We start from the raw sequence: 25,058 nt of genomic DNA on the forward strand, positions 1-25,058 counted from the left end.
GCACGGAGACGGGCCTGAGATCAACCATCAGTTATCCCCATCCGGATGAGAATCGGCACAGCGACGGGAGAGCACCCCGAGTGTGGACCGGCTATGAGTTTATCCGTGAAGGTGCCGAGTAGGGGGGGGGGGGGAGGGGAATAGGGTCCACGGGCGAGTGGGGTGGATTTGGTGTGTTGATTTCTTGTTGTTCTGCTGAAGCATTACCCTTCGACGTTGCGGCGTTCAGTCTATGAAGGAGCAGGAAAAGCGCAATTTGTTCAAACTAAGCAACGTGTACATGATCATATCTATGTCCATGATGATTCATCTCAAGCTATATACATTGCGGTAGGAAATCACGCATCTAAATGATCACAGGCGCAAGAGGTAGAAAACACGATCTCGTGGGCACGAAGGCAAAGAAAAAGAAAGATAACTCGCTAAATCCACTGCGAAAAAGAAAGCCCAAAAACGGTATAATGCAATCGATAGGTGACGTCAGTCATCCGACCACAATGCAAGGCGCACATGTCAAAGGTGGTATGAGTGTATAGAGATATCGTCTCCCAAGGGCCGCGCTCAACACGGCATTCGTCACATTCCGCTTAAAGCTTACCACCACCCATGGAGCGCTCAAAGGAAGACTTGGGCGGTTCCGAGTTGGGGTGAGGGTGGTGCTTCTTCAGAGCCATGCGGACATTGTACTCCAAGTCCAGCTCGGCCTTGGGATCGTCGGTCTTGGGCTTGAAGTCGACCACCAAGTCATCCTTGACGGCAAAGACGGAGTCGATCTCCAAGTGAGGGTCGGTGCTGGGATAGATCTGGTTGATGACGGTGGCGTAGTCCGGATGAGTGATCATCAGGTGAATGTGCGCGGGACGCATAGGCGAACGGTCCATCAAGTTCAGCAGGACACCGGCGGGACCGTCGGTGGGCAACGAGTACGCCGTGGGGTGATAGCAGTACCAGTAGAATTCACCGTTCTCGTTGGAGCGGAATTTGCCGCGGAGGTTGTTCTCGCTCTGCTCGGGGTCCTGGAAGTCGTACTTGGCGTTGGCAGATGCTTGCCAGATGTCGAGCACCGCGCCGACAATGGGCTTGCCGGTCTCCATGTCGGTCAGACGACCGTGCATATAGGTGACCCGACCGTTGGGGAGCGGGTCTTGGATGATGCTGTCGCCCAGGGCGCGGAAGGGAGCATTGGGAGACCAGAAGGGGCCGAGGATAACGTTGGAAGTCGGGGACAGTCCCTGCTCGGTGACGATCTTGTTGGCAATCTCATCAACGAGCGACTCGAGACCGATCACGTCGCAGATACGGTGGCCCTCGTTGCGGATTGGGGTGCTGATGGCACCGATGGAGTTGATGAATTCAACACCGGTCATCCACTCAGCGGGGGTCAATTCGACCTCACGGGCAAAGTCGTGAATGTGGCGGATGAGCGAGCCCAGAATGACACGCGCGCGCTCGGGGGTCTTGGGACCCATGGCATTGACCACTTGGTCCGTGAAGGTAGGGTCGAAACGGTGGTTGGTAGAGGAAGACATGGTTGACGGTTTGTGCACTTGTTTTTCAGTTGCTGTTGACTCGAAGTGGTATGGAACAATCTTCAAGATCCCTGAGAGCGTTGCGAAATTGGGATGTAGATACCGAGGCGATTCTCCAAATGCGGGGAAAGAGGCTGACGGAGAACTTGGATGGGGGGGAAGAACAATCGAAAAAGTGGCAGGATTAAGGTCGAAGGTTCTCTCCAGTGATGGCGAAGCAGGGACTTTTATAGTCGGATCGCCGGCTCAGCAAAAGTCTGGTTTGACCCGAGTGATCCCAGCCCGGCACATCCTCGAGGACGTTATCCTTGTGGGTTCCATTTTACCCCAGTTTTGCCCGGCATCTCCTCCAAAGTATGGTTCCTCCCATCTCCAATTCCCGAACGATCGGAGTCGTGCGGCGGCAAGTCTAACTCTGCCGGGGAGGTAGCAACTGGCGAGTCTGCCCGGAGAGCGCGGCCACTTCGGCAGCCGCACCCCCACGCAACAGCCGAATAGGGTCCACGTGACATGACCGTGGGTCTAGCCAGGGTCAGGCGCGGCGATGGGATAGCCGGTGCAGAACTGCAGACAGCAACAACATGGTCACCAACATGGTCAGAATGGACAGATCACTACTTTCTGGAAGTAGATGGAACTACAGACGTCGGACTGTGTTCAATGTATCATGACATGGCTTTTGATTACGCAGTATACAAGACTTGACGGTTTTATCGATCTTTAATGTTTATAGTGCTGGCTGACGATCATCTGGAATCCAATAAAAAGGAGGAGACGATGTTCCACTCAAACATCCCGATTTGGAATGCTTCGAATCTGGACTCTTTTTGGTATCTCGTGGCTGGAAAACCAAAGCTCCTGATTCCATACACTACAAGTTGATGATCCTGCTCAACTTGATGGAACAATCGTAGGATGCACCCGAGCATCGATTCTCGACACTTTTGGAGACTGGAACCATCAATGACACCGGCGGCTCTGCGTCCTCTGCCGCCTCTCGCTGCCGGTTCCCGAAGGCGGGAGGAAAGGGCCCCACTTTGGCTGGGACCAATGCAAGACAACCAACCGAAATAAAGAATGTACCCCCGCACTCTGTTTCCCCCCATCCCGCATGTTGTCTCCGTGGCGGGCTCGAGCTTGCAGCTCCGGACATATTCTGTTTCCTCCGCACGGGAGTCGAGGAGTGGTCGCGAGGAAACGCTTCCCTCTGCCAATACTAAGCGTGCTGTTGCTTTGATCATATGATCCGTTCAGTGCCCTCGTGGGTTCCGATCATCTCGACTCCCGCCCGTGTTGTCTGTTCCCCATTGACACGATCCTTTCGCACCTCGTCCAAATTCACCATGAAGCACCATTTGATGATCGGCACGTGGACCGCCCCCGGGCGCATCTATACCGTACAATTCGATGATGAGGCGCTCACTCTCGACCTGGTCAAGAAGACCAACATCCCCGAGGCCGAGCCTATTTCCTGGATGACCTTTTCTCACGACAAGAAAACGATCTATGGCGCTGCCATGAAGAAATGGAATAGCTTTGCGGTCAAAGGCCCGACGGACATCGAACATCAAGTGTCGCATCCAGTCGCGGGACACCGTACGTACCAGCTCTCTATGATTCGTATCCGTGCCTCATGAAAGAGGCCATTTGCAGGCCTTTGAATGACCATGATCTGATTGGGGGTTTACAATGGTCGAGTGAAAGCAGTCGGCTAACCTCATCCTCTGCAACCTCCAGCTCTCGCTGCCAGCGCCGATACAAACACCCGAGCCATCTTTGTACTTGCCGCCCATCAACCACCGTATAATGTCTACGGTAACCCTTTCTACAAACACGCAGGATATGGTAACGTCTTCTCCGTGACCGCCGACGGCGCCCTTGACACCAATGTCCAGAACTACGAGTACGATCCCAACACGGGCATTCACGGCATGGTCTTTGATCCCACCGAGACCTATCTCTACTCGGCCGACCTGCAGGCCAACAAGATCTGGACACACATCAAGGATGCCACGACGGGTCAACTCACACTCCTCGATTGTCTCGAGGCGCCTGCACCGGGCGACCACCCTCGCTGGGTCGAAATGCACCCCAGCGGGAAGTACCTATACGCTCTCATGGAAGCCGGAAACCGTCTGGCTGTCTACGTGATTGACGAGCGCACTCACAAGCCCGTCTTCACCCACATTACCTATCCGCTTCTGCCGCCGGGTCTGCCTCCACGTAACAAGTATCGCGGCGATGTGACTTTCACCACGAAGAGCGGCAACTACCTCTTTGCAACTACTCGATCAAACCACTTTGATGTGACCGGATACATCACGGCGTTTAAGCTGGGGCCCTCGGGTGAGATTCTGCAACAACTCTTCATCAATCCCACTTCTACCAGCGGTGGCCATTCCAACGCCGTGAGTCCCTGCGATTTCAGTGACGAATGGTTGGCCCTCTGTGATGACCAGTTGGGCTTTGTGGAGATGTATCGCTGGCAGGATGAGAAGCTTGCTCGCGTGGCTCGTGTCGATATTCCCGAGCAGGGATTCGGTATGAATGCCATTTGGTATGATTAATGTCTTGGGACGATGAACACGAAAATAGACAGATGCTTGGACGAGCAATATAGGATGCATGTCCGACGATCTACAGACTTGAAATGACGATTCTTGGATCATTCCATGGAGCTCCTAAACTTTAGACAGCAAAGTGAACTTCTGGTAAAGGAAGAAAGCATTCGTAAAAGCTGACATCCCTTACTGAGTAAATACCTGCCTGATCGTCCATATGGGTAGGTAAAGCAGGCAGCGCTCTCAGACTCTTCGAGCTCCCGAATACGGGGATGGGATGCTATTCAAGCACAATCTTCAACCCCGATTTTATGGACAGTTGACAAGCACGAGTCTACTAAGATTTCTACCATGTAGCGCGCACTCTTACCAATCCTGCTGGAACGCCAACTGGTGAGCAACGCGGGGAAAAGGTTCCGCCCCTCCACTTCGGCAGTTCCCCTCGGGGGGATTTGCTTTCTCCCGGCTGAGGGGCAGTGCCGAGATGGACCTCCATGCGAATCACCCCGGGTTGAGTCCAAGTCAAAAGCAACGATGACGATAGGCCCAGGATTTAGACTTGGAGACAGGACAAAGCTTGCAACGTGGATTGTCCTCTCATCGGGACATATACATCTACCCTCTTGATTAACGTACGCCCTCCGATTTGTGTCCTCGTACAGCTATCCCTCGGCACATCCCGTTCGAAAACATTACTTCGACGATCGCCGCTCCCACCATGTCAACTCCCGGGTTGCTCTATGTGACAATGCAGCCGCAGGGCTCCCTGCCCGAGGCGCAATTCCACGATTGGTATAACACCGAACACGGCCCTTTGCGTCTACGTCTACCCTTCATTACAAATGGATTCCGCTTCCGTGCGACCGACGGCGAAAAACCCGAGTATGTCGCGCTGTACGACATCACCGACATGGCCGAGTTGACCCGCAAGACCTATCTGGATCTGCGCACCGATCTGATCAAGACGGAGCGAGAGAAGGCCACAATGGCCCAGATTGACGTGGGTCGTTTGTTGTATGATCTGGTCTATGAGCAGAAGTCGCCGAACTTCCGCCCGCTCGAGAACCAAGCCGATACCGACGCCGAGACTCGCGGGAGCGTTCTCGTCGCTGTTACAACCACCATCGACGCTGATCCCGAAAAGCAGGCGGAGCATGATCGCTGGTATCGTGAAGAACACATCGACATGCTCTCTCGTGTGCCCGGCTGGCGTCGCAGCCGCTTGTTTGTGACTTCCTCGATCGATCCTCAAGCCCCTCGTCACTCGCTGGCTCTCCATGAGTATGATCCTCAGAATGGACTGGGTGGGGATGTGCACAAGGCCGCCATGAACACTCCCTGGCGGGAGAAGCTCCAGCAGACTGCCGTCAAATCCAAGCAGCGTCGCGTGTATCAATGGTACTACACCTTTGGCCCTGCCCCGCGAGAACTCTCATCTCTGGCATCTCCGGATTGCAAGGGTCCGTGGTCGTCCAACGATGGCAAGACTCGCACATTCCCCTCCGCAGCTCGCCCGGCGGTGGAATCCTTCATCACCACAAAGGACGGTGTTGAGCTCCCGTATCGATTGGAGGGAAGTACGGATCCCGATGCTCCCGTCGTGGTCCTGAGCAATTCCATCTTAGTGGACTGGAACATCTGGGACCGCTTTGTGGACGCCTTCTTCGCGCGGCAACAAAACCAGCGCTATCGCGTGTTACGCTACTTGACCCGCGGCCGTCGTGCGGCCAGCGGCCAGCAACCCGTCACGGTGGATCTTCTGGCCTCTGATGTTGCCGATCTACTTGAGGCTCTACGCGTGCCACCCAAGGCTGCTCGATTGATCGGCGTCAGCCTCGGCGGTGTCACCGTGCTCAACACGTCTTTGCTTTACCCCGAGTGCGTTGCTGCTTTCATAGCATGTGACACCAACTCCTCTGCGCCCGAGTCCAACCGTAAAGCCTGGGGCGACCGTGTGGCCATGTCTGAACAAGAGGGCTCAACGGATCCCGAGACCAACGAGCCCATCGTCGGGGAGCAGCTTGCCGAGATCACGACCCGACGCTGGTTCGTACCGGAATCGTACGAGACTCAACCGGAGGTGCTTGCCCCAGTCAAGGAGGCAGTTCGCACCAACAGTCTGAAAGGCTTCGCCCATAGCGTCAATGCACTGTGCGCGTATGATATTCGCGATCGCATGGGCTCTGCGACTGTGCCCGGATTGTTTGTCGCCGGGGCCAACGACGGAGTGCTTCCTCAGACCATGCAGAAGATGGCAGCTGATCTGAAGGGAGGTGCTGACCTCAAGATCATTGAAAAGGCAGGCCATTTGCCAATGGTCGAACAGCCTGAAGCCTTTGCTGACGTGGTGACCGAGTTTCTGGGCAAGATCGATGGATGATACAGACCATATTAGTCGTCAAAAGAAAGTCAAATTTGTGATATAGAGACAATTTAATAGAGGATGGGCTTTCATCTTCTGTAAAGTAGAACATGTAGACGTCTGTGCCCATCATCATTCCGTCTGTGGTTTGTTTGGTCGTAATGCCAAATTCACTGTGGACTGGTGACTGCGAGTCACCGCTCGAAGGGTCGGCTGTCAAACGGCCCTCCAGTTTGGGCCTTTTTAGGTCATCTGGTGAGGTCAGTCCAGGCCCGCTGCGGCATTCGAAGACCGCCACCCGCGCAGTTCCTCTTCCCTTCCTGGACCCCCCGCGATCCTCTCCACCATATTTCCTGTACTTCCTGTCAACTTGTCTCGCCATGACCGACAGTAAGGTCCCTCAACCGGGACCAGCCAAGTTGAAGCGCAATGCTGGTCCTGACGAGTGGCTGGAAGCCGCCAAGGACTGCAAATATCTCTCTGAGGCCCACATGAAACAACTGTGTGAAATGGTCAAGGAGTATATGATGGAAGGTAAGCGAGATTTGGAACAACAACTCGAGGAATACACCGAGACTGCGTGACTGACAACAGCGTCTTTTGCGTTGAAAGAATCCAACATACAACCCGTCTCCACCCCAGTCACGATCTGTGGTGATATCCACGGCCAGTTTTACGACCTGCTCGAACTCTTCCGCGTGTCAGGCGGTATGCCTGATGGTTCTGCGCTGGACGCCCCCAAAAGCTCATCTGCTATCATCACATCGGCCGATATTGAGCCTCCCTCGACTATCACCGACCCAAAACTCCGTAAGAAGTTGCGTGGGCCCAGCGCCAAGGTCAAGACAGATGGGGACGAGGAGACCGCGGAGGAAACAGAAGAGAACGCTACTTCGCATAGCCGATCAAACAGTCAGACGTCAGAAGACCTCCAACTAAAGAGCAACTTCGTCTTCCTGGGTGATTACGTCGATCGTGGATACTTTAGCTTGGAGACATTAACGCTACTATTGTGTCTCAAAGCCAAGTGAGTTGTGATTCGGATCAGATACATCCCCATTCCTACCTGGAAAGGAAAAAAAGAAACCACGAGGAAGACATTTTGGCTAATCGATGGACAACCTTCAATACAGATATCCAGACCGAGTGACACTAGTTCGAGGTAATCACGAGTCGCGCCAAATCACACAAGTTTACGGTTTCTACGAGGAGTGTTTCCAAAAGTACGGCAGCGCCTCCGTGTGGAAAGCTTGCTGTCAGGTTTTCGATTTCATGACGCTGGGCGCCATTATCGACGGCAAGGTGCTTTGTGTTCACGGTGGACTTAGTCCGGAGATTCGAACATTGGATCAAGTGCGAGTTGTTGCGCGTGCGCAGGAAATTCCTCACGAGGGTGCCTTTTGTGACTTGGTGTGGTCCGATCCGGACGACGTTGAAACGTGGGCAGTGAGCCCCCGTGGTGCAGGTGAGAATAAATTGTTTCCCAGTAGGTTGACACTGTGCGCATATGACTGACTGGAGTATTTGTTTCAGGCTGGCTATTTGGTGATCGCGTGGCAGACGAATTCTGCCACGTCAACGATCTCACCCTGATCGCTCGTGCCCATCAACTTGTGAACGAAGGTTACAAGTACCACTTTAACAATCAGAACGTGGTGACTGTCTGGAGTGCTCCCAACTACTGCTATCGCTGTGGCAATTTGGCCTCGGTCTGTGAGATTGGAGAGGACCTGAAACCGTCTTTCAAACTGTTCAGCGCCGTCAGCGACGATCAACGACACGTGCCCACCTCGCGGCCGGGCCGCAGCGAGTACTTCTTGTAAGATGATATGCGAGCTTTTGCACGGGCGCCGGCGTTAGATATTCTTTTTCTTTTTCCTTGGGGTGGGTTAATTCCACATCACACTTCCTTTTGGTTGAGGAGGCAGGAGAATCATGAGCATTATATAATGACTGATCTTAGAGAGACGAAATTCCAAAGTATGAGCCTCATGGTTCGTACATGATTATTCATGATCAATTTGTTGGGCCTTCGCTCTGAAACTGAACACTTTATGTGGAGAGAATGCTGTACCTTTGTTGAAGAGCTCTCCATGGGCTCTTGAGATGCAATACATGAATTGATCTTCATCAGTGTTGAACCGAAATCGCTTCCCAGCCTTTCGTCTCATGATAGACGACGAAGAACGTCAAGGAATGATGGCTCAGTAGGCTCAATCTTTCATGCAGCAGTAAATGCCCGATCCAAGCTCACATACCTGGTCCGGCTTTAATCAGGGTGTTGGACGCTAAGCAAGCACGTCCTCGGGATAAGCGACAACTCCGGCTTAATGCCGAAGATACGAGGTCCAAAGTCCTCCTCCTCGAACTCCCCGCGAATCCTCACCAATGGACCTTTTGACAGACGAGTCGGATTTTCGGGTCCTGATAAAGCGCGAGGCCTGCTAGTTCATCAGCCACGGACAAGCTCGATGCAGAGGACCGGGTAAGCTGAAGATTTGACACACGTGCTCGTACTATGCTAAGGACATTATGTAGGATCTGATAAAATCTGGGTCAATGGTGGGCATTGCGCATCTGACTGGCTCTATGTCGACAAAGTCGAGATTCATAGCCTGATCTACGGTACAGTTGGAGGCCTAATATCCGTGGTCACTCTCATGAAAATGAATCATGACGGACGGAAATGGACCGACCGGTCCTGAATGACACGATAAAGATGCCACTGTTTATTTGCACTTCCACGAAGCAAGTTGATCAAGCCGACTCCCTGCGCTTAGCACAATCTACTGTAATTATCTACAGAGGTCGGTGAAACTAGCAGATACCGTGCTACAGTCTGTGAGATCTGTGTATTCCGCAGCAATTCAGAGTCCGTGATAGCCCATATACAGTAGTACCTATGTTGAGATGTCGAATCATTCCAATAATGGCCGGCGTCAACCACGTCATGTTGCGCGCCTTGTTCGATTTGTAATCTCCCTAACTGAATGTTATGTCCAACTCATGTCGGTAGGGAAGTGGCTGATTACGACAACAACAGAGGGAAGCTAGAAGAATGGAACTGAATGTCGTAGACCAGAGGATCAGCGAAGCAGTTAAAGTTTATGACATGTACCATGTAACCAGCATAGTTCGGATTACGACAGCCAGGTCTATAAACCCCGAGCTCTCGCGCGAGATTTCCGTCGTGCTCGGTAAGCATGCAAATTTGTCAGTTCGGAACCCGAAGAAAGAGTAAACTTCAATACCTGACTACGTTAGTAACCAGAATGGATCCACTGATCCAGATCGAAAGGCCCCACTTTCTCGATCTTATCGATCCATCTGCTTCCTCATCATCCACCTCAAGGTCTTGTGTCGTGAAGCATTGGTATATAACTACCTTCGTCCTCCCACTATCCGTACATTCTTTTATCATCCATCGATTCAAGCCTTCTCGTCTCATCGATCTACAAGAAGTATCTTTTGCAATTTCAGACCAACATTTACTCCTTCCGCTCCTCACATCTCACCCCGCACGAGCCACTACATACTACATAGTATATACACCACTCCAAAACCCCACTGCACATCATGCCTGAGATCAAGCGCGTCGCAGTCGCCGGTGTAAGTAATCACCGCCAGAAGCTTTCCATATCCCCCTCCTCCCAATCGACTCGAACATGAAAAAAAAAGAGAAAGCAATGTATCACAATCTCACAATAACCTAACAGGCTACCGGCAACATTGGACCTGCTATCGTCACGGAACTTGTCGAGGCAGGTTTCGAAGTGACTGTGTTCAGCCGCTCTTCATCTGCCAAGACTGACTCGCGTGCTCGTGTTCAACAAGTCGATTATGATTCCAAGGAGTCGCTCGTGGCGGCCCTCAAGGACCAAGATGCTCTTGTGAACACCCTCCCCATGAACGTCATCCCCCTCGATGTTCACTTGCGGATCCTTGACGCTGCCCGAGCCGCTGGAATCAAGCGATATCTTCCATCCGAGTTTGGATGTGATTTGTCGGACAAGGAGATTGCATCGCTGCCTGTCTTCGCCGACAAGGCGACAATTGGTGACAAGTTGAGCGAGACATCCCAGCAGGATCCATCCTTCACCTGGACCAGAGTGTACACTGGTCCCTTTTTTGACTGGGGTATTGAAATGAACTTCTTCATCAATCTCAAGGGCCCTTCTACCGAGATCTATAACGGGGGCGACGTACCCGTCAGTTCCACCAACGTCGCCGGCGTGGGCCAAGCAGTCGTGGGCGTGTTGAAACATCTCGAAGAGACGAAGAACCGCTGCGTCTTCGCCTCGAACACCACCTTCTCTCAGAACAAACTCCTGGAGCTGTCGGGTAACGCGGACAAGGTCAAGCGAGTGGATGTCAAGGCGGAAGATCTTTTGAAGCGAGCCGACGAGGCGCTGAAACAGTCTTCGCCGGATTTCAAGACTGCCTTTGTCAGTCAGATTCTGTATGCCATCTTTGCTGGAAAGTTTGGTAATCACTTTACCAAGACTGATAACGAGCTGCTCGGGGTGAAGTCCTTGTCGGAGGCCGAACTCACTGAAGTGGTGAAGAAATATGCGTAATTGTGACTGCCATGGAAACGGTCAACCGTACATAGGCGAATATGAAATTCTTGAATTCGAATGGATTGACGCATGTTTCGGTGCTGTTTGAAAGCGAAGTGTCATCGAGAACCTAGATTTAGTTGTCTCCAGACATTTATGCTAAAGTAATACTGGTTTACCTGTGACTGGATCAAGTACCATGAAAATCCCAGCCTGACTTTTTTGGCAACTTCAGATTCTACGCAGCGGGTATATTGAGCGCTTTCTATCACATTGACATCAGAGGCACACATTCATCCACAAAATTCAACATTTCATCATCGATTGAAAGGCACACTCAAGTATGATCAGACAGCCTCTGGCACCATCTCCGCGCCCAGAATCTCACGAGCTTTCCGAGCCCGCGAATCAGCATCACGGCCCTTTCGGAAGACACGTTCGTCTTCGGGGTTGAAGCCACCACGACCCCATAGTGCCCATTCCTCTGTTTCACGCATATAATCCTCGGGGGCGAAGGAGGTGCCGTCAGCTTTCTCCTTCTCCAGGAGTTCAAAGAAGCGATCATAGTCAATCCGCGTATGCCATTTGCCATTCACTCGGAATCGCTCCGAGGCTAGAAGCACGCAGCAACTGTGCGCGTGCTCGGCAGCAATGCCATACTCCAGGCCACGACGCTGGAGCTCATTGTTGAGAGCGACAACAAAGGCCGAGACCTCTTCGTAGAAGGGCACATTCTTCATTGTCAAACCGGCGCCGGCACTCGTGCTTGTCCCACAGAATGTGACTCCCTTGACCTCGATCAAGCCTGGCAAAGCTTTCTCAACTAGGTTGGCATATCCCATCACTTCATCCTCCACGTTGAACCCTTTGACAAGGGTAAGCCGGAAAACGGTTCTTTGAATGTGACGCTTTTCGCGCAGAATGTCCAGACAGCGCTGGAACCGCTCCCAGAAATCTCGGTGCAGAGGGCGATCAATCTTGCGAAGACTCTCTCGGTTGCTCGCATCGATCGAGACATACAACTGTGTCACCCGGTTCAGGGCCTCAAGCTGATCAGGATGTTGGGCATTGCAAACCAAAAAACTGGAAATCCGCTCCTGGTGCAGCATATCCAGGAATCGATTGATGCGGGGGTAGAAGATCGGTTCGCCGACCAGACTCAGGGCGCAGTGTCTGATCTGCATCGCTTCAGCGAACCGTTCCGCACGAACTCCAGGCACTCCCTTCAACATTTTGATCTTCTTGTAGTGGCCTTCTTTCACTCCATTGAAGATCAGCTCGGGCGAGTCCACTTTCCATCGCCACGTGGTACCAACTGGGTTCGTGCCGTGCCGCCAACAGAAGATGCACTTGTTGCTGCATGACAGAGATGGGGTGGCTTCCATGCAGAGATGAGATCTGATCCCATAGAATGAGTACTTGTAGCAAGAACCTCGCCCCCGAAGCGCGGACTTTGTCCATCGGCAGATTTTGACGCCCGAATGCGAGCCAACAATCGTGTATCCTTGTTTGGTGAGAGCACTATAAGTCGGAGACGTTTTCGGTACCATTTCTTTGGCCTGCGGCTCCGCAAGGATGGTTGGACCGGCCGTAGTGAAGTCAATGGGAATAGGGGCTCCCGACTGCCCGTTCATCTTGATGTCCTCCAAGTCCACCATAGTCGCCCCGCCCATCTTTTTCTGCTTAGCCGCATAAGATTCATCGTCCAGGTACTCCATATCTTCCAAATCTTCCTCGTCACTTTCCACGGCATCTCCACTACCGGGCACGCCCTCTCCAAGGCCTCCATTTCGTAGAATGTCCACGATCGTCTCCTGAAGTCCCTCCGACCATTTCCTCAGCGAGCCCTCAGCATCATTCTTCACATCGCCCATTCCCAATGGATATGCCCGCTTGCGACCTGTCAGCTTGGCCATCCAGCGATCAACTTCCTTTGCTTGAGAGCAAAATCCCTCCTCTTCGGTCGGCCACTCTTCTTTGTCACCAAATCCAAACACGGAGTATCCCGCTAGTTGGGACAAAGGTGCAGTATCGATGCGGAAATCATTGTGGATTTCGTCGAGATGGGCGAGAAGAGTGTTGAGCACCGTGTCAATGTTGTAAGTTGGAACCAAGATGCAGTAGAGGTAACGGGTCCCAGGGGCTGTGGATGGAGGCTGTGGAGCGGAGGCAAAGTAATCCTCAAAGTCGATATAAGAGATATCATGAATCTGTGGAAGTAGCAGACCACCATTGGGAATTCCAAGCTTGGTATACTCCTGTGCCACTACGCGTAGTTCCTCTAGTAGTAGGTTGGCATAACGCTCCGTTGTCGTCGTCAGAGATGCAAAGAAGATCACAGGCTGAATGAAGAGCGGATGTGTTTGCTCCTCGCTAATAGCTCGACGGCCGGTGACGGTTTTGGCAGGGCGTTTACTCTGAACGCGCTTAGGACCAGCGGCCAACTTGGCCGTTGCCCCTGTCTGACTCGTGTTGGAGTTTTCCTTGTCATTGGTATAGTTTTGGCGAGGGGTGGCAACGGGCGGCACGCGAGAGATTGATTTCTCGTGAGATTCGATGCGGGGCGGGGTCGGGATGGAGGTGGTTGTGAGCGTGTGGGATCGAGATTTTCCGCGGCGATACAATCGAAGGCTCACGAGTAAGACAGCGAAGACCACAACAAGTGGTAAGCGCCAGGTATGCCAAATGGCGAGGAGACCTGAGTAAGAACTGTTCAGTATACGTCGTCCGAAGCACAGCGGGGCTTAGCTGAGCGAACATCAGCCTCGGATCGAACATCGTACCGTCCATGGCGACTAGAGTTCCAGCACTTGTGAACCGAGTCACTCGACGGCTCCACTGGATAATAAAACCTTGGAGCTCTGGATCAATGCCACTTTCTGGTCCTGTGAAGAGCCAGAGCAGTGTGAAAAAGGCAGTCTCCAGTACGCTGGAGAAATTGGGCCGGTGGAGACTAAGTGGGACTCTGCTTTTCACGGGTCGACCGACGTTTCCCTAGCGGGGAAATGGGGAAAAGGCAGGACTCTGCTGTATGCCATACATCGCTGCGGGTATCGGACAATCAGGGATATAGAAGAACTGGTGGCCTTGTCTGATAGTATTGATTGTGCCTCAACATCTGTCGAAATGACAAAAGCCAGGCGGAAAGACCACTAATAATTGGTTGAGACTGAGATTCACCTCGCCAGTACAATTCTGTACCAGGACCACAGTATGCCCCGTGGATGGCTGCCTGCGAAGTCTCAAGAGAGACCCTTCTGAAACGCTGTTCAAAGCCTTCGACGGTTCTCAGAGATTCAGGATGATTAGGTCGGATACTAGCACCTCTAACTTCTTTTAACACAGGACTTTGTGCTGCGGGGGTCGTCACGAAACACCTCGTACATCTCAATCATCCTGTCGAGTCAGAGTGAGGAAACGAACCTTTTCCATTGTCGAAATTACCTATTTAGACTTGCATCGTTCTCCATTACTTGGAGCAAGTGATTACACCCAGCTTCATACATGCTCTCTTCCGTAATCGGTACATGAGCCTGGAAGTGCCTCCCTGTTTGACTGTATGAGCGAGGGCGGCGCGCACAGGCACCGGCACTCTCCTTGGCATTTCGGACGATACAAGTCAATCCAAGTATGAATGCGTTATGATCTGGGGTATAGAGCTTTGAGGGGATCTGATATTGGAGAAATTATAACAGACTCCTTGTAACTTATCACTCCGTGAACTTGCTCTACCTTATCCACTGCCAACTGGCTGTGTTGCTTGATGTGCCTGACAGGCGACCGGGGCTAACCGCCCATCTATCTTATCGCCGAGATGATTATCTGAAGTGGAGCTCGGAGGAGCTTTGTCAGCCATCCATCGGCCGTGTCTGACTGAATGACCGCAACTACTACCCAAAAGTCAATAGATCATTCTTGGTGTCAGCTTCTGCGTATCACATCAAGCTACCGATAGAGGCGTCTATCAGTATGAGTGAGAAAATCTCGTACCAGGAGTCCCATTGGGAACTCCCACAAACCACCCGAGATGCACCGACAACACGTACAGCTTCCACCGCAGTCCCTCGATCCACGTTCATTCGAGGCTTGTCCATATTCCTCGGCGCCCTGATCATTGGAAACTGGCTTCTTCGATCTCACCATTGCCATGACTCCCATAAACGCACGGTCGAGGAACGAGTGCAGCACATCCTGTCTCAGACACCTCTTATCGGTATGGACTCAGACCCTCGAGACTTGACCTTCTGAACAGTATGATGGTCTTCGCCTTGTATTCTGGGGTGCTGCAGCAATTGATAACTCATGTCTCAGATGGTCACAATGATCTTCCTATCCATGTTCGATCTCTTTTCCACAACCACATCAATACACCTAACTTCACAAAAGGTTTTATGGAGGGGACCCTCCCGGGGCATGTGGATGTGCCTCGACTGAGACAAGGCCAGGTAGGCGGCACTTTCTGGAGCGTCTTTGTTCCCTGTCCTGCCAATTGGGAGGACTTGTCAGATGAGAACTATGCTAGCAGTAAGGGAGATCATCCGCGTTTTCAACCCGAACATTGTGATTTCCCAGCAGGACTAATACTATGTGATCCGCGAGTGAAGGCATTCGAATGACTGTAGAGCAAGTCGACTTGATTTCCCGCATTCAACAAGCTTTCCCAGACATCTTGTCTCCCCCGCCTAATGGTACCACAGCAATGGAAGCTTTCCGACAAGGCAAGCTCATCTCGCCCTACGGCATCGAGGGGTTGCATTCCATTGGCAACTCTATGGCGCATCTGCGCATGTTCCATGACCTTGGAGTGTCGTATGCCACTTTGACCCATAACTGCCACAATAAGTACGCAGATGCCGCTCTCGTTGAGCAACCAGATCACACTGTGAAGGTTGCCACCCCTCTCTGGCACGGGGTGAGCCCCGCTGGCCAAAAGCTGATCTCGGAGATGAATCGCCTCGGTATGATCGTCGACCTGGCCCACGTGAGTGCGGACACCATGCGTGATGTGCTCGGTGCCGGCAAGACCCACTGGGCAGGCAGTCGAGCGCCTATCATTTTCAGTCATAGCAGCGCCTATGCTCTGTGTCCACATCCGCGCAACGTCCCCGACGACGTGCTGAAATTGGTCCGTGAGCGGGATTCTATCGTGATGGTGAATTTCTCACCGGGCTTTATTTCCTGCCGCGCATCTGATCGTGAAGATGGGATGCCGGAAGACGACGACTCTCACGCAACCCTTGAGCGTGTGGCTGATCACATCATGTATATTGGCGAAGTCGCTGGCTTCGACCACGTTGGCCTAGGAAGTGATTTCGATGGTATTCCGACTGTGCCCAAGGGACTGGAAGATGTTTCCAAGTTCCCCGATCTCATCGCCGAATTGCTTCGTCGGGGTGTGACTGACGAGCAAGCTGCTAAGATCGCAGGAGGTAACTTACTTCGTGTGTGGAAGCAGGTGGATCAGGTGGCGCTGGAGATGCAGGCCGAAGGAGTGTTGCCCGAGGAGGATTGAGTGGGGAGGCTTCTGTAAAGATGAACAAACAAGTCGTAGACTTTGGTGAGGGAATGTTCTTGAGCAAGGATAATTTGATGGATCTTGTCATAGCATGCTAGCTGGACGTATTTCTTCAGAACTCTCGTGCAGTAGATGCAGTTCTTAGATTTCTGGTATCGCCTGCCTTGAAAATCCATGTACTCAATACCTGACCGATTCTTTTCAGCCAAACACAACGCACAACTCCATTTTCGAAGAAATCATAGACAACATGAGATATATTAGATACGCAGAGCCATTAGTCAATCGGGATATGCTTAGCTGGGCCAAAATCTGTTATAAACAAGGCGTGATACTATACCGAATGCTATCACTGCATGTCGGCTGTCTGGCACTAGCAGCCATGACACTTTATGTTTGAGGAATGTAAGATCTACTTCGCCCCATTCAAGTTTTGATGACACAGTAATTGAGGACAGACTACAGACACACAGCACCTTTACGTCAAAAAAGTAAAAAAAAAAAACAGTTGATACCGGGAAAGGTCAGGGCACACATTTTCTGTTTTGCCCCGACCAAAACAACTAGGGGGTCAGTCGTCGATGGCTTTTGTGGATGCCTCAAAACCAAGGCCTAGAAGCTGCCCCCCCCCCCCCACCGGCGTGGTGGACCCTCAAGGTTACTCTTCAAGACTGCGGTCACTTTCAAGCGAGCTTGGTCTTACCAACCACTCGCTCTCACCAGACGTTTGGAAGCTTCACCGCCGTCAGGGAACCTTTCTGTCATTCTAAGCCTACGCTTCTGATTGACTGGTACAACGGACGCGAGCAACTATCTCCGTCAACCTTGATTCCGCGCTGTCTTCCCGGCCGCGACATGGCACAACCCGCCGCGGCCAGCAAGGCGACTGCCGGCGTGCTTCAAATTCCTGCAACGGCCACCCAAAAGTCTGCCTCAACGACGGCAAAGAAAGCGTCGAAACCTCCGACTCCTCGTCTCAAGCTTCTGATTCGCCGACTGCCGCCTGGGCTCACCCAAAATGAGCTCGAAGTTGCGCTGGGCGAGGAGTGGAAAGTGGGTGCTGGCAAGGTCGACTGGCTGCAGTACAAGCCGGGCAAGGTTTCGAAGGAGTGAGTCACTCAGCCTTGCATATCTCTTTTCTTGAGTTGAAGGATATCTTGCCACATTCAGGTCTCGGCTGATTGCTAACACTTTCACGGTGTTGATTAGCCCCGCAAAGCCATCTCGCCCCTCCAGAGCGTACATCCACGTGGTGAATAATGAGCATGTTGGTCTACTGTCAGATCGTGTACGACAAGCTTCTTTCCAAGATGCTGCTCACACTGCGAGTGATCCAGTGCTTCTCGGTCCGCCCGCACTGGAATTTGCGCCTTACGCAAAGACTCCGGGAAGTCGAGTGCGGAAGGATGCGCGACAGGGCACTATCGATCAGGATCCAGAATTCATTGCCTTCCTTGAGAGCTTGACACAGCCAATCACCAAGCCGACTCCCGTTGACGCTCTCGAGCCCGAGGAGAAAAAGTCGACGGTGACCACGACGCCTCTAGTGCAATACATCAAGGAAAAGAAAGCGAACAAAGCCAAGGAGAACGCAGCCAACAAGTCCTCGAAGCGCTCCGAGAAAGAGTCGAAGCCAGAGAAGGTGCTCGCCAAGAAACTTCTTCAACGTCCAGAGAAAAAGTCGGCGCCTGGCCCCACGCCTGAAGAGAAGCCGAAGAGCGAGAAGGCCGGAAAGGAACATGGCAAGGCAGCTAAAGCTACGGCGAGCGGACCCTCTGCCAAGGGAGGCAAATCAGCTTCTGCCAATACTACCAGGGAAAGCACACCTGCTGCGGGACATGAACGCAAGAGAGAGCGTGGAAGTGCTGCAGCGGCGGCCAAGATTCTACAAAGGGATCTAGGCCTTACCCAACCATCATCGCGACGACGGGGAAAGGGTGGTTCAAATGAGACCGGCCCTGCTAAGACTGAAGCCTCACAGGAGTCTTCAGCTCAAGCTACAGAGGGCGGCAAAAAGGAGATTCTTGTCAACCCGGGGAAGAACGCCGGGGGCAGCGCATCCAAGGGGAAAGCCCGTGAAGCCCAGGACTCACTCCCACAGGTTCCTGGAGCTCCATCTACTCCCCAAGCAAGTGCGCCTGCAGCAGCAGCAAAGGGGGCCAAAGCCAGCAAATCAAAGGGCAATGCTGGTTCAACCTCTACTGCGACTCAAGCCTTCCTCAAGCACGCCAATGCCTCTCAAGGTGTGACTGAGGCTCTCTTGGAGACGGCATTTGCAGCTTTCGGTACTGTGAGCAAGGTGGAAATCGACAAAAAGAAGGGCTTTGGCTACGTGGATTTCTCAGAACCCAGTGCTCTACGCAGAGCCATATCAGCCAGTCCGGTCACTGTGGCACAAAGCCAGATTGTTGTACTTGAGCGCAAAGCCAACCCCAGCAGTGAGAAATCGCGCAAGGGCGGCGGTGGCGGTGGTGGTGGTGGAGGTGGTCGAGGAGAAGCAGCTCAACAAGGCAAGGTTGAAAAGGCCAAGGCTAGTGAAGCAGCTGCTGGTGCGACTACTACGAACGGTACAGCCGGCGCCAATGCCGGGGGTGGAGGATCTTCGCGTGGATCTCGAGGCGGACGAGGATCGAGAAAGAAGGGCGGTGGTGGAGGTGAGAATGCAAAAGCCGGCTCCAATGGCGATACGGCCGGGAATGCGACTGCGTCTGTATCGGGCGGCAAGGCTGGGAGCTCAAATTCAAAGTGATGGGAGGTGGGATCGATTGACTTTTATCATTCATGATCAGAAAGGTTGAGATCTTAGTCACGAACTATGCATTTATGATACCCCCATTACTACAAGAGAAAGTTCACAATGATACAGTCATGTCAGTATGGTCTGGGACCGATAGCTACTGGAGCACTTGGGAGGCAAGCGCAGCCTGCTACAAGCGAAAAGCAATCCAGCAAGATGCCACAATACGTGGAAACACTTGACTCGCACGTTTTAGGAGTGAAGAATACGTTGAGTAGATACTTCAAAGGTATTTGAGTGATCAATGGATATGATATTTTTAATAACTAGATGAGGATTCTTCATGTCTGCAACGTCAAAACAATCCATCTCATTCCCAACATCAAAGGAACAATCAAAAAAGATCGAAGATCAAAGACACCTTTCAGACCTCCTCGACACCCACCAGGACCAGCCGACCGAAGTCAGACACCGAGACCAGGTCAAGATCATCACCACTCCCTGAACCAGCACACAGACGCCGGAGCACGCGTGCCAGTCGAGTCGGAAGTCAAAACGGTTTCACTTTAGGGCATCGAGGACATAGCAGTCATCAGCAAGGGTGAAGATTCTGTGGCTCGTTTAAAGAGCTTAGAAGTGGGACGTCTACTCTAAAGTGATTCTTTGAACTGTAGCAGAGAGAAAAGGGAAATGTTAGCAGATGTTTCAAGAGGGAATGAACAGTTGACACAATGCCTTCTCACTGAGAAAGGGTTGTCACTGTATAGGGTGGGAATCACATACGTAGAGTCGCTTGAAGAAAAGAAACTAGATCGAGGGGAAGCCGGCTTCTTATAGTTGAGGGCGGTGGGGCCCGTCGACGCGCTAGTCGCTAAGCGATGTATCAAATGTTTGACAGGTTTGGTTGCGTGACCCTCTTTTCAATGATGGGCGGTGTGCTTCTCAGATGAGGCCAGGCCAATGGACTGTCCACGTTAGCGGGTCAACTCCACCAAATCATGGCAGAAAAGTTTTTGAGTCCTTCTAGAAGCCCTGCTCATTCGCAGAGAAAGACTCGATGGAGTATGGAAATTTTCCCGTGGAGACATCCACTTGTCAGGCCCGCCAGCAGGTCGAATGTTGCTGTCATGGAAAAGACTGAGGTTACGTACAATCCGGGAGGATGTGCAGTCGGGCACGCTGTTCAGTGTTACTGTCAGTAGTGTCCAGTGTCCACAATTCACCAGTTCGGAGGCATGATAGAATGGTCTGGTTCTAAGATTGAACCATATCTAGCTTATGTTATTTCTTCGAGAGCGTCAATTGGAAACTCATTCTCTGAGGGTAATTAGAGTGCATCACGCATCGGAGAGAAACCATATGAGGCCGAATGGAGAAATTTGCGTCGTCTGTAGACATGATCCTTTCCTGTCAATACTCAAGGGTGTTCCGTCTCTGTCAAGTGTGAATAGGTTGTTATGTCCACATGTCCTCGGTAATTATATTGTGGGCGAAGTGAAAAGCTTCTCAACCCGTCCCGACATTGAACCGTTACCGTGGTCATTCCATGTCGAAGACCAACCTCCGGTTAGGTCGGCATGCCGACTGGTGTGCCTAGTCTAAAGATACATATATTGACGCCAATGGATGACAGCCTGCATTGGAAGTTGCTAGGGATCTTACTTTGTGGTCGGATTATGGGAACATGGTCATGAAGTCACTCGTGACGACGACTTTGCGGTGGGTGGCGCGCATCACGTTCAATGTTGGGGAGGTGTTTCGTCATTTGATATTATCCAGAGAGAGAGAATCCCGATCTATTTCCCTCGCGGTATCGATCCAACACAAAAGAGATCTAATCATATACGTCGGGCACCAAACCTCCGCTTCTTTTGGGGACTCCGGGTGGGGGAAGAAACGCCATACCCACGACCAACAAAAACAGAGCGGACTGGGAGATGGGAGAGGGGGACGCTGCACCCTGATCGGGTCAGGTTTTCATCTCGTCCACGACCTGCCCGTTCGGCCGGCTCCCCCAGATCCGCGCTCCGCAAATTTCATATCATGCCATGCATTATCACAGAACCCATGCAACGGAGTTGACGCTGCAGAAAACCAAAGCAATTAAATAGAGAAAAAAGAAGCAACCCGTCAAGAAATGGGAGGGAAATTTGAACAAGCAAGAAAGCAAGAAAAGGGGAGGGTAGTCATTTAAGCGCTGAATTCCTTGACATCGGTCTTCTTGCCGAGCAGGGCCAGAGGCACGATTCCAGAGACGTGCATCTCAGGACCATAGACGTGCATATCCAGGCCAAGCTCCACACCAACGGCCTTGATGTTCTTCAGACCCTCCTGGTAGTTGGGACCGGCACGGCGAACCCAGATCTGGACCTTGTGCTCGAGCAGGATCGGGGCGAACTCGCGGAGAGCCCGGATCACACCCTTGAAAGTGGACGCAACGTTGGTGAAGTTGGCAATACCACCACCGATGAAGAGAACCTTGCCATCGGGGTGGGTGGGGGCGCGGAGCATCAGGTCCAGGACGGTCTTGGCGTAGGAGTATGTTTGGCCTAGAGAACAAGTTGAGGTCAGTGAACCGATCATGAAGATGCCCAAAAAAAATACTTAGAAGCAAGGGCAAAGTGACCATACCCTCAGAAGGAGCACCAGAGTATTCGCCGTAGTTGGCGAGCTCGCTGACGAAACCGGCAGAGGCAATGGCATCGGCGTAGACGACGGAAGCACCGCCACCAGCGACCAGGGTCCAGATACGGCCGTTGGCGTTCAGGACAGTCAACTTGAGGGAGGCACCGGTCTTGGCATCCATGTCGGAGATGAACTTCTCCTCCTTGCTCAGCTCACGGCCGAAGGGAGCGGGGAACTCCATGGGGGGGCCGGCATCGATGTTGACCTTGCTGTCGGTGGAAGGGAGGGTAGGGAGACCGAGAGCGGCGGGGCTACGAGCAACAGCCCACTTGGTACCACACTCGAACTCGGCGGTTTGGTCGAGCTTGGCGGCCAAGTCCAGGAAGTAGACATCGGCGGAGGTGGCATCGGCGTTGGGGATGACGACGAGAGGGTTGATCTCGAGGTAGGTGAACTGGCAGTCGACGTAGACAGCGTACAGACGGCAGATGAAGTCGACGAGGACGTTGTGAATCCCCTTGGGCACCTTGCTCAGCAGAGCAGAGGCGATCTCCTCGTTGGAGGGGAACTTCTTGAGGTCGACGGGGATCAACAGCTTCTCAGCCTTGGCATCGACATCACCGACATCGACACCACCCTCGTGGTAGAAGAGGATCCAATCACCCTACAGTTGTTGTTAGTGATTCCGGTCACCTTTTGACGGCTTCATTGCCACGCAATTGATCTGCGGCGAGGCTCATAAGAGCACATCAACCGGCCCATCCACGGATTTGTCTCGAGATGGCAGCTTTGGGGGCTTCGGAGCTTTGGAGTGGTTTTGGTATCATCTTACCTCGCGGACGGAGTTGATGCAAACGTAGCTGTAGACACACGAAAGTCAGTACATCTGCAATCTGCCAATTGATTCCTGGGTGGATGGTGGTCCCTTACCTCTCAGTCTCCTGGGCGTGAGGAACCATGGGCTCGACGAGGAACTGACGCAGCACACCAGTGACGTGCTCGACCTGGACCTCCTTGGTGGCACGAGCCTCAATCCACTCGCGGGCCTCCGCCCAGGTCTTGTTCAGAGCGAGAAGACCGGACTTGCCGCGACGCTTGATCAATTGATCGGGTTTGGCGACGAACTTGGAGCCGGGGACGAGCAGCCACGGGTAGAGGACCTCGGCCTGGTCGAGGACCTCCTTGACGGTCTTGTCCTCGGGGAAGTGGAGGGAGGCCAGACGAGGAGGCGCATTGTGTGTGGAAGAAGGAGGGAGAGGGGTGGGCTTGATGACGGGAGCGCGAGTGAGGTGGTAGTTGAGGATGGCCTTGCCGTCGGCCTCGAGGATGGATTTGGCGGACATGGTGAGATGTGTATGTGTGTGGGTGTATGTGTGATGGTATCAAGATGCAAGTGGGAGAGTCGGACAGGGAGGAGAGGGGGGGGGGGGAGGATGACAGGAGATGAAGCGGAGAGCGAGAGAGGATGAGAGAGGTATGGAAGAATGACCGAAGATCAATGAAGGAGAAGGGTTTCAATTGACACCGAGAATCTTTGCCTCGAGTGATTAAGATCTGGTGGGATGGGGGGAGTGGGCTGTGGACGATGGACTGGAAGGTACAGCGTAGTTCGTACGAGGACGAAGCTCACCGCGACAGCTGGAGCCCCCCAAAAAAAGGTGAATGATACCGCAAGTGCTGGAGATTACAGCGTACAACTGAGAGGTCAACTGGAAGTGGGAGGGGTGGGGTGGAGATGGAGAATTGGGGGGATCCACCTGATGTTGAGTCCAAATGGTGGGGCAGAGCCAGGACCCAATGACCCAGTGACCGAGTCCAGGCACCGCCGCTGAGTGGGAGCTCTGAGTGGATCACTCTGCAGACTGGATCCCCAATTGAGTTGCTTGGACCAGGGCGTTGGGGAGATCTGCCGTATCGTCTTTACCGTCATTACCGATACCCTCGTCTCTGAGAAGTTTGGGATGGACGGGGCGCCGACCCCCGACGGAGCATCGCACTGCTGAAACGAGGTACTGCTGCAGCGCTGCTGATCCTGAATCGTGTGTGTACATGGAAGTACCTTAGTCTGGAACCAAACCAGCAAGCCGACCCTCATCCGGCACATAGTCCCACTATACTCAAAGCTACACCGTAGCTTTTCGAATCTCGGCTTTGGAGCTGGTTGAACAAGGTGCATAAGGTACTACGAAAGTACTCTCCTCCATACCACGGTAGCGAAGTAATCCATGCTAGGTTCATGATCCATCTATGTACTCTCCGTTGGCGCACGCGAGGAGCTAGCTGGATTCATTCATTATCCATACCGCCTCTTAGGCCCTTTGCTCCCTTTCGTGGCCCAAAATCAATGGTCTGTTGGGTTGCTTTGAGCTTGTCGGGGAAATCGACGGTGTACGGAGTCCTCCGCCTGGACAGTGCACCTCGATCGTCGAAGATAGATCTAGTACCAGTCAGATACTATGAGGAAGATACCTTTCGGTTGTACTAACTAGTAGTCTACTGAGTCTCCAGTAGTATTACAGTGATACAGTCTAGTTGGTGAGTCTACTACTGATTGAGTCTACTGTACCTAGGTACCTCTACCAAGTACTTAGTAGTATAAGTTTAGTACTACAGTACTACACCGCAGTTCATGTACCGCATCCATGCTAGACAGAAGCTATTGAGAATGTATCCAAGTCTCGGAACACTGCTCCGAGGGGCGAGTCTGTCAGTCTGGTCATCTCACAGTGTGACACGCTCACATGTGCTTCATGTACGGTCCCAAATGCAGGTTGCGCTGGTCGTACTCGTCTTATCTAGCAGCATTAGGCGGTGAGATAGCATGTGTCTCTTTGTGGCGGGATACATAAGGTACTTTGCAAACTACAAACTCCAAACTACTGAAAGTGGTAGTAGTATTATGACTGAGGATGTACTAATTGCAATAGCTGGATTGAACAATTGCCTGAAAAGCGGTCCTGTAAGTGTAGATGACCAGGCGTCAATTGACGGTCTCGAGTGGGCGCAATTTTTGAAGGGAAATGGAAACATGTGCTCACTTGCTTACTCTAGCGATCCTACCTACCTACCTGTCAGACGAGATCACATAATACGATATAGAAAATTACATATAGCCCGAATACGATAGGTACCTAGGGAGTCAGTACATATATACATACAACCTGTGCATG

General features: G+C 52.4%; 9 protein-coding genes across 9 annotated transcripts; 6 read left to right on the forward strand and 3 right to left on the reverse strand.

The window, feature by feature from the left end:
- Positions 1 to 587: 587 nt before the first annotated feature.
- Positions 588 to 1,529, reverse strand: N7539_003441 (putative catechol dioxygenase; the record flags this gene model as incomplete). Its single annotated transcript, XM_056933043.1, has 1 exon — positions 588 to 1,529. One exon carries the CDS (start codon positions 1,527 to 1,529, stop codon positions 588 to 590), a length of 942 nt encoding a protein of 313 aa, XP_056790584.1.
- A 1,343-nt stretch (positions 1,530 to 2,872) lies between these two features.
- N7539_003442 (lactonase family protein) lies at positions 2,873 to 4,096 on the forward strand (the record flags this gene model as incomplete). Its single annotated transcript, XM_056933044.1, has 2 exons — positions 2,873 to 3,125; positions 3,267 to 4,096. The coding sequence occupies 2 exons, from the start codon at positions 2,873 to 2,875 to the stop codon at positions 4,094 to 4,096; spliced, it is 1,083 nt and encodes a 360-aa protein (XP_056790585.1).
- Positions 4,097 to 4,808: 712 nt separating this feature from the next.
- On the forward strand, positions 4,809 to 6,470 carry N7539_003443 (putative alpha/beta hydrolase; the record flags this gene model as incomplete). The annotated part of the gene is made up of 1 exon (XM_056933045.1): positions 4,809 to 6,470. One exon carries the CDS (start codon positions 4,809 to 4,811, stop codon positions 6,468 to 6,470), a length of 1,662 nt encoding a protein of 553 aa, XP_056790586.1.
- A 362-nt stretch (positions 6,471 to 6,832) lies between these two features.
- Positions 6,833 to 8,275, forward strand: sitA (TOR signaling pathway phosphatase SitA; the record flags this gene model as incomplete). Its single annotated transcript, XM_056933046.1, has 4 exons — positions 6,833 to 6,986; positions 7,065 to 7,479; positions 7,586 to 7,917; positions 7,986 to 8,275. 4 exons carry the CDS (start codon positions 6,833 to 6,835, stop codon positions 8,273 to 8,275), a joined length of 1,191 nt encoding a protein of 396 aa, XP_056790587.1.
- A 1,753-nt stretch (positions 8,276 to 10,028) lies between these two features.
- Positions 10,029 to 11,029, forward strand: N7539_003445 (aromatic alcohol reductase; the record flags this gene model as incomplete). Its single annotated transcript, XM_056933047.1, has 2 exons — positions 10,029 to 10,061; positions 10,169 to 11,029. 2 exons carry the CDS (start codon positions 10,029 to 10,031, stop codon positions 11,027 to 11,029), a joined length of 894 nt encoding a protein of 297 aa, XP_056790588.1.
- Positions 11,030 to 11,358: 329 nt separating this feature from the next.
- Positions 11,359 to 13,801, reverse strand: N7539_003446 (flavodoxin and radical SAM domain protein; the record flags this gene model as incomplete). The annotated part of the gene is made up of 2 exons (XM_056933048.1): positions 11,359 to 13,709; positions 13,795 to 13,801. 2 exons carry the CDS (start codon positions 13,799 to 13,801, stop codon positions 11,359 to 11,361), a joined length of 2,358 nt encoding a protein of 785 aa, XP_056790589.1.
- Positions 13,802 to 14,980: 1,179 nt separating this feature from the next.
- N7539_003447 (putative dipeptidase) lies at positions 14,981 to 16,523 on the forward strand (the record flags this gene model as incomplete). The annotated part of the gene is made up of 3 exons (XM_056933049.1): positions 14,981 to 15,224; positions 15,323 to 15,535; positions 15,616 to 16,523. 3 exons carry the CDS (start codon positions 14,981 to 14,983, stop codon positions 16,521 to 16,523), a joined length of 1,365 nt encoding a protein of 454 aa, XP_056790590.1.
- Positions 16,524 to 17,381: 858 nt separating this feature from the next.
- Positions 17,382 to 19,275, forward strand: N7539_003448 (putative nonsense-mediated mRNA decay protein Upf3; the record flags this gene model as incomplete). The annotated part of the gene is made up of 2 exons (XM_056933050.1): positions 17,382 to 17,635; positions 17,736 to 19,275. 2 exons carry the CDS (start codon positions 17,382 to 17,384, stop codon positions 19,273 to 19,275), a joined length of 1,794 nt encoding a protein of 597 aa, XP_056790591.1.
- A 2,178-nt stretch (positions 19,276 to 21,453) lies between these two features.
- Positions 21,454 to 23,231, reverse strand: aclA (putative ATP citrate lyase subunit (Acl); the record flags this gene model as incomplete). The annotated part of the gene is made up of 4 exons (XM_056933051.1): positions 21,454 to 21,812; positions 21,895 to 22,552; positions 22,721 to 22,748; positions 22,819 to 23,231. The coding sequence occupies 4 exons, from the start codon at positions 23,229 to 23,231 to the stop codon at positions 21,454 to 21,456; spliced, it is 1,458 nt and encodes a 485-aa protein (XP_056790592.1).
- Positions 23,232 to 25,058: the final 1,827 nt, after the last annotated feature.

The sequence above is a fragment of the Penicillium diatomitis genome (genome assembly GCF_028827545.1).
Source record: "Penicillium diatomitis strain IBT 30728 chromosome Unknown utg000004l_segment0_segment0, whole genome shotgun sequence".
In the NCBI taxonomy this organism is placed as follows: domain Eukaryota; kingdom Fungi; phylum Ascomycota; class Eurotiomycetes; order Eurotiales; family Aspergillaceae; genus Penicillium; species Penicillium diatomitis.